Source organism: Ischnura elegans, chromosome 11 (assembly GCF_921293095.1).
Source record: "Ischnura elegans chromosome 11, ioIscEleg1.1, whole genome shotgun sequence".
Lineage (NCBI taxonomy): Eukaryota > Metazoa > Arthropoda > Insecta > Odonata > Coenagrionidae > Ischnura > Ischnura elegans.
Genome location: NC_060256.1, coordinates 102,157,350 through 102,166,114, shown reverse-complemented (window position 1 = coordinate 102,166,114; position 8,765 = coordinate 102,157,350). Strand labels below are relative to the sequence as shown.

Below are 8,765 nucleotides of genomic sequence, written 5' to 3'. Positions count from 1 at the left end.
AGTCAACTACGAGTATAAAAATAATCCGCGACGACGCAACAACATCGACGCATGATCGACGCTCGTTTACTCAACTGAGCATCGTAATGATTTCCTACGTCTCCTACGTGCCACGATGACCCGTTCGTGAGTCGTTCCCGAGCTACCATGAAGATTCATACCCAGATAGTGATCATTCAAATTTAATGATGGCCAGAAATCGACAATGGAGCGAAAGTGACGCCGCTCGATTTGTTGCAAGACTTTTGCAAATGATAGTACCAATATCACTATAAACATTAAATATACATATTTGGTGATTTCATGAAGCATTGTACCTCATTATGCAAGGGTTCACTGTAGTCATTCAATTTAGGTACTTACTGATGAATAATTCAAGAAGAATTAATGAGACTAAAATCGCCACAGGCCATGCAAAAAATATTTTTGCATTAACTTTTCACAACCAGGATTGAGAGGCAAAAAATAGCATTTAGAGCACAACAATTTAGTTTAATCCACTCAACAAAGGAACTTATGAAGCCACAAATGTTGTTGTCACCTGCTCCAATATGTAGTCGACAGGCAAGCACAAAATTAAAACGGCCTTAAGTTATGAATGCAGAGTTAACTTAGTCCACAATCACTCTTCAAATCTGTAATCACAAAAGAGCCTATAAAATTTAATAATGATAATAATTATAATAGCAATATCAACAACAAAGAAAGCACTAATTTCATATCACACACAACTGCTGGTACGGCCTTCTCACTGACGGCCAAAAAACACAAGAGATGCAACACAGGTGCGAGTCCACTACAACTTCCACTGCACCTTGCGCAAGTCAACCACAAGCACAGTGACATTGTCCAGGGAGCCCCTCCGTAGGGCAGCCGCAGCAAGGGACGCTGCGCCATGGCCCGGCTCATCCAACCGCTGCGCCAGAAATGCAACGGCCTCCTCACTCGAGAAAGCATCCCAGAGGCCGTCCGAGGCAAGGAGGACGAAGCGAGGGCGCAAGTATGCCATGTCAAACGAGAGCACATCCGGCTCAGCCACCACCAGGCGTCGGTCCTTGAGTGGGTAGTCGCCCAGCGCCCTTGATGTCGCCAGCACACCAGAGACACGCCACACGCCATCAAACGACACAAAGCCCCCAGCCGCCACAATGCGCGCCTGCTCCTTGAGCTGCAAGGAGATTGAAATTGATGTGCTGGCAAATGTGTGACAGGGGGGGATCAATACAAGCTCTCAAAGGGAACAGGCATATTGGGCCGCATTCCACAAAGTTACTCGAGCAGACTAGCAGAGACAGTTACTGTCTCAAACTTCACTCGGTTGCCACACTCCGGGACCTCACTCAAGTCCCACTTCAATTTGAGTGGCCAAGTTCCAAGATGTCCATCAAAATGTTTTTAAAATGACTTTTCTCTCGTAATAATACTTCCATGTGTGACACAGCACTGCAGTAATGATATTTTTTGATGAGCAAGACACCATGAGTGGCATTTATGAAAAATATTTGTCTTTGGGATCCGAAGACGGGAGATGGAACGTGCCCGAAATTGTCGTCTGCGAAATATGAGTCTACGCGGAATGAACCCGAAAAACAATCACCAATCAACTCACCGTCACCGAAGCCTCCATAGTAAAATATCAAGTCACACGAGAACAAAAGAAACCTTTTTCACGTGCTTCACGCCTCTCTGATTACCCCCCACTTAACTTTTTCAGCCTACCTGCTTCGAAGTTCCCAATTTCTGGAGGTCAACTGCTGCATGAATCACCTTTTAGCCCAAAAGGTGTCTAACAATGAATTTCGGCAACTGGTATTATACTTTAATTAGATTCAAATATTAGTCATGTGCTGGTAATTAAAAAAAGAATGAGACCAAACACCACATATTTCTAACGTTATTGAAGCATTTTCAGCAAGGAAATATGTAGTTGGAAAAGTATGATGGTGATTTCTGGCGAAACTCGATATCCTCACAGGTGAGCTTTTCGGCAGTATAAGTGGTATTTTTTCCGAAAAGGATATCATGTTACAATGCACGAGTTAAACTATTAGTCTCACTTTCAAAGTTACTGATAGTTTCAAAGAATTCAGAGATGAGAAGCTTCAATGACTAGTCTTTTAACTTATAAATAATCCAATAAATAATCCAATTTTATTCTCAGTTATTACGGAATACGTAAATTCAACAACTAATTATTTGATGTAGCAGCTTTGATACTATCCCTAAAAATATATTTCTATGTTTAAAATACCTTGTGCAGCTTCAACTTTTTCAATGTTTTTACTACCATAAAAAACACAAAATAAAGCACAAAATGCGACACAAATCCAATCAAATGGCCAATGGCTGAAATGAGCAGCACATTTCATCAAGCATCACTTACTCACCTGCTGAGGCTTGTGATCAAACGACAGTGGGATGGCATTGCCCCGTGAATCACACAGCACGCCTCGTGAGTCCCCCACATTTGCCACCACCAGCCGCCGACCCTCCAATATGGCTATCAGCGCTGTCGTCCCTTTCAATAGAGAAAAATGAAAAGCCAATGGCATTTGTATCCTGCAAGTAGGGATAATAATAATACAAATAAACGTTCATTGTCGTGGACCCATACGGCCATACAGACGTTGTAGAATTAAACATACAGCTTGATTACACCCACAATAAGAAATAATAAAAATTAAAAACTACAGCAGAAATAAATACTATCTTCCACATAACAACGATTACTTCCACCCAGTACATAATTAGCCATGAAACAGTGCTGATCTGGAGCAGAATGGATTTTGAAAAAAATGGGGAAAGTTCAAAAGCTATAAAAAGAAAAGCGACTGGACCGTGATGCATGGTAAAGTGGAAGCCCGGTTTTACGAGTACGGCATTTTACAAGAATAGCAGTAGGTAGCAATAATCTGAATGTGGTGGTTCAAAACCTGTACAAGGGAATATTTTTTTCAATGACACAAATTGGCAGTAAGATATTTTTCTCATCCACTTCAACGAATAAACTCTACTACTGTCGTTATAAAATTTGTTTAGCAAAAATTCATTTTGTTTTCTGGGGAAATCATAATTAACTTATCTCAAAATCTCCTGGGAAGAAAGTTGTGAATAAACTTTTGGAAACCACTGTACATATTTCAACATCAAACTTGAGTAAAACTCTGAAAGGGCCTTCTTCAATGTGTGCCAAATTGTGTAAACATTTGCTGCTCATTATAAAAAATGAAAAACGAATGATGGTGTTAAAAAAATAGTTAAATATTATCTTCTAAAAAAAAAAGTGTTTTCACTCCGTAAATGACTATCTTTCATCTGTTCATTAGAAGCTACTTACACATACTTTTCATTTAATTGTACTCGGATAGTATTTTTTCATGACGCGCCGTATTATGTACTTGGATTGGTGTATCTTTTGCAATGTATCTTCTGGGCAAATAAAAATCTAATCTAATCAAAGGTAATCTAATACCTATTTTGAAACGTTATTACGACGTTCTCCTTTTTACGAAGTGAATTGTTGGTCCCGACGAAAAGGCTAATCCAATCTATAGTAAAGAAATGTTATTACAAAATTTTCAATTTACAAAATTACCAATCTCCGTCCCGGTGGTTATAAAATTCACTTTATTACTAAGTTCCACGGTTAAGCAAAGGCATTTAGGTGGATATACACTATGGTAAGCCATGAACATTGAGCTTCAAGTTCTCCTCGTACACTGTGCCCAAGACCAGCAATTAAGGTTCTTTCTTCAGCAGGATATACTTCAGTTTCCACGCAGTGTCATATAATTACCTTCAATTCTGTGGAATCATGGTGACCCACTCATTATTACTCGTAAATAGGCCCTACAGTAAATCCTCTTCTTGCAAAAATTTGATTTACAAACATTTAGAGAAACAAATTTTTGAAAAATTAAGGGGTGCCCAAAATTTCAAATTTGGTTCCTTTGGAGTTGGCCGATGGGACGCAGCGTGGCGTAAAGGAACTGGCCTTTCATCTTTCGTCTCAACAATAACAAATTTGATATAAAAACAAAGAGAAGTTCGTAAAGTCATAGTTATATCTTGTTTTTAATCTCAATTAAGACAAGATCGTTTGCCTGTCAGACCCTCTGTGCCCCTCCCAGAAAAAAATCCTGGATCTGCCCCTTCATGCATTCGTATGTGTCCCATTCCGGTCCACAAAAATCATTCTTGCAAGCAGACATTAACTCGTATGTGTTAATGTATCATGTAAACAGACCCAAAGGCCCTCGAGAAAAAGTATTTTACCACAAGAATGGGAATCGAAGATTCCACGGCATCTATGATGGTTGGTTGGATAGATTCAAAAATAGTTACAGTCTTGTATACAAAACAGTGAGAGGTGAAAGCGAAGACGTTAACATAGAGAATAAAAATAAGCGTAAGGTATGCTTCAATTCTGCATCCCTTTTCTTCTATTTGCCCAAGTGATATTAAATTGTCTTGGAGTGCCAGTACATAGAGGACTTCCTTCAGCTCTCCATCTTTCCCTCCGCATTCTTTGGAGACATGCAGTATTACATTCCCTCGTCCCTCTATCCTTAATGGAGCACCTACCTCTACTTCTCCACGCATCAGGGCGAATGAAGGAAACAAATCTCTCCTGGGAGTCATGTAGTCTGATGCCCCACTATCAACAAGCCATACTCCCTGGCTATTCTGTACATCACGTTTGGCACAGAGGGAAACAAATTCTCTCGAAGCGATTGATGCCGTAGCCTTTTTCTGTTCCCGCTGACTCACAGACTTTTCTGCTACCTTCATCTTTGGGCAATTACGTGAAATGTGGCCTTCTTCTCCACAGGCATAACACCAAAATCGTCGTTGGTTGTTGGCTGATTTCGCTGAATTATCCGTATAATCTTCCCTTGGATTACTTCCGTCCCTCCTGCCTTCGTTAAAAGTCTTTCCTTTCTGTTTGGAAGTCTGGGCTCAAAAGACTAAATGTTTTTCACCATCCCCTTGGAGTCCCAGCTTCTTTTCTGCTGCCAACAATTTTGACTTAAGGAGAGTCGTTGTACGGTTAGAGCTCTCTATTTCCCATGATTTCACATAACCCTTGTACGTCTCCGGTAGATTCCCGAGAATTATGCCAGCTACCTGCTTGTCCGTCATCTCGAATCCTCCCTTGGCTGCCCTCTTCTGGGAAGTTAGCATCTTGGAAAAATATTCTTGGATGGATACATCTTTGGTTTTGACACAGTGAGTAAGTTCTTTCAAAACCATCGCCCCAGGTCACCAGGTGATCACAGTTGCACAGTTGTTCCATGTTGCAAGAATGTTCCATGCCTGTTTCGCCGATGCACATTCCGCGATATCTCCAAGAAATTTGTCCCCAACAGTTTTGTAAATAACGGAAAAGGAGATTGTGTTACATCTTGCAAGATGCCGAACTTCACCCTGAGATAACACAGCACCTTATGCATCGGTATAACCTTCAATAGCCTCCCATGCATCCCTGAGTAATAAATCTGCCTTCACTTGCAACGCCCAAGGAAAGTGATTACTTGAGTTCAAACTTGGTACACTGCTAGCGGAGTCTTCGTTTGGGGACACTATGATCATTCAAAAATGCACCAACCCCCCCTCGCACAAACCTCATTTTTCCCCTTTGTCATATCGCAAATCTCGCCTTTTGCAGTGGAACCCATTGTGCCTCGGCCCATAGCCTATTAGCAGATTTGAGGTACTACTCGACTCATTGGAAAAATGAACGACTGCACAGCTTAACTGCCAAACATGAACTGATTTATAAGAGGAAAAAAACCCACACAAGATGGCGACACCTTACAGAAAATAACGGCAATCATTTGGTGCAAGTGTTGCCATACACACTGAGAGAAATACAATTTTGAATATCGTTCCAAAAACACACTTCAACAACTACTTGTGCAAGTAGACATTGCTACTCAAAAGGTTGCCCATAAAAATACAAAATCTCCCCGAGTTTTCCAGGGCTAAACACTTCCCAATGGCTGCTGGACACACAACACTGGAAACATGAGCCTGTACTTGTCCTCTTCTCACCACTTAACATCATTTGATTTTCAAAGTTAGAAGTAACACAATAAACCCTCATATTTTTTAACAGGAGGGGGAAATGCAAAACATTTCCTAAGTGGTAGGGACCAATTTGATGAAAATGCCATAAAGAGTTAGAAATTTTCAACAATTAGCTTCAGGAGTATCTGCAATTTTTTTCCACATTCATGGCTCGGACATAAACCAGCATATTCCATTGGAGGACTTGTTGTAACATTGACTTTGCTAGTTTTAATTGCTTCAAGTCAACTCACCAGCATAATCCAGGTTCTTTTTGGCAGCATCAAGTAATCTTTTATCAGCTGCAAGGACTTCATCAGTGATCAGCTGGCCATAGTTAATGCTGCCCTCTGAATCCAAATAGGATGCTAGGTCAGCTGGATTGGCTGCAGGGGGCAAGGACGGCACAGACGCTGGCTGGCCTTGCTGACCTGCTGCCGCTCGTCCCTTGGGCCGAGACAGAGGTCGAGGGATTTCCTGCAGCCTGCTCAGGATCTCAGGGTCTGTGATGCCTGGAGTCTCGTGCAAGCAGTCATCTGTCTTCGAGTTTCCACAGTCTGCAAAGGATCCATCATCACCTGATATTCAAAGATAAACTAAATCTACAGGGAGGCATTCCATAATTTCATGGCCACAAGATTAGATGATGATAAATTGACACAATAATAATAATAATATTTATTAACTTCATTGGGATAATACATCCATGAGTTTCGTCAAGTTAATACAGCATAAAATGCTAACATATAATGAAATATGATACAGACGAGCTATAAAAACACACAGCTATCAGTGGGATTGAGGTCATAGGTTATTACACAACACCAGTTAAAAACTCATTTAGATTGTAGTAGCTCTTTTCAATTAGCATATTTTTCAGTTTGGCTTTGAATTGGATTGATGAGGAAATGGAACGGATGGTGATAGGAATCTTATTGTACACAGTGGCAATGGAGTGGTATGGACCTTTTAAACAGACTCTGTAGGAGTATTGGAGGGTGTGTATGTTGTTTTTGGAGCGTGTGTTGTGATTGTGTAGGTTGGCGTTAACAGGGAAAAGATGAGGATTATTTCGAACAAACATGGCACAGGTAAGGATATAGATTGAGGGGAGAGTTAAGATGCTGGAATTTACAAAAAGTGGTCTGCCTGGGGTGCGAATGGGGACTCTATAGATAGCTTTAACAGCTTTCTTCTGGAGAGAAAAGGTTCTTGACAACAGAGAGGAATTTCCCCAAAACAAAATGCCGTAGGATAAATGAGTGTACTTTGGCATAGTACAGAGCTTTGAGTGTGTTTTTGGACACTACAGGTGCAAGTTTTCTTATCATAAAAAGACCCACAGAAAGTTTTTTATTCAGTTCAGAAACATGTGATGACCAGTCAAGTGTATCTGAGAGGTGAATGCCAAGGCATTTTATTGTTGTTGAAAAGGTAAGCAGATGATTCAAGGGTAAATATTCAGCTTGGTGAGGGTTCTTAATATGGAAGCAGATGTAACAAGTTTTGGCTTCATTTAGTGCAATATTGTTCAGGTGACACCATTCCAACATCTCCTGAGTTGTAGTTTTAGTATATTCTGTTAGATCTGAAGTATTGCTAGCAGTCAACAGATTAGTTGTATCATCTGCATACATAACTGTGTGACTCCGGGTAAACTGCTGAGGAAGATCATTAATAAAAATAAGAAACAGAAGTGGGCCAAGTATTGATCTTTGTGGTACACCTGCTTTTACTTCCAGTGGGCTTGAGATGGTTTGCACTATTCCAGCTGTGGAGTGATGTGAATAACACACTACTTGAGTTCTATTTTCAAGATAGGAGGTAATCCAGTGTAGAGAGACACCAGTCACGCCCAGACTTTCTAGCTTGCATTCTAAAATGTTATGATCAACACTATTAAAAGCATTTTTGAGATCATACGAGACTCCTAGGACATGCTGTTTTTGGTTCAAGGCCTGTAGTAGTAAGTTCAGATACTGGAACATTGCAGTATTAGTTGATCTACTAACTCGGAATCCATGTTGGGAGTCAGTAATTAGGTTGAAGGAGTCAAGGTAGCAACTAAGTCGCTGATGAAATAACTTCTCAAAAACTTTAGAAAATACTGACAGAACAGCGATGGGCCTGTAGTTACATGCTTCTGAGGAAGGACCCTTTTTTGGGATAGGTGTAACTTTGGCTTGCTTCAGTGCAGAGGGAAAGACTCCAGTGGTGAAGGATAGATTTATAATATTAGGTAGGGGCAATGCTATCACTTGTGAGGAGGCATTAATGACAGATAAGGGAATACCATCTGGACCTTTTGAAGAAGAGTTTCTAAGAGATTTAATAATGTTCACTATTTCAGAGGGAACGGTGGGTGTTAAGAAGAAAGAATTGGGAGAGGTCCTGCGTTGAGGACAGACAGGGGACTTGCTTGTTGGAGGTGGAGTATAGCAAAACTGTGAGTTGAAGAAATCAGCAATTTTTTGTGGATTATCCACAGTGTTACCACTGAATTTAATGCTGGAGTTTGAGGTATCAACAGAAGATTTAGTTAGCTGGTGAATAACTTTCCACGTATCCCTGACAATGTTGTTTGAGTTCCCTAAGTATTTGTCAATTGCTGCCTTTTTCTCCAAGACAACACAGTTCTTGAAATCCTTGACAGCATTATTGTATTGGCTACGGAGGGATGTATCAGAGAATCTGCT

General features: G+C 40.6%; 1 protein-coding gene across 1 annotated transcript in view; it reads right to left on the bottom strand.

Annotated features, from left to right (window-relative positions):
• Positions 1–471: 471 nt before the first annotated feature.
• LOC124167691 (protein phosphatase 1L) overlaps positions 472–8,765 on the bottom strand; it is a 47,709-nt gene continuing 39,415 nt past the window's right edge. The window contains exons 4-6 of the mRNA XM_046545678.1: positions 6,324–6,647; positions 2,388–2,518; positions 472–1,168 (exon numbers count right to left, since the gene is read on the bottom strand). Coding sequence (XP_046401634.1) covers positions 797–1,168; positions 2,388–2,518; positions 6,324–6,647 — 827 coding nt within the window. The 3' untranslated portion in view covers positions 472–796. The remainder of the gene's footprint in view (positions 1,169–2,387; positions 2,519–6,323; positions 6,648–8,765) is intronic.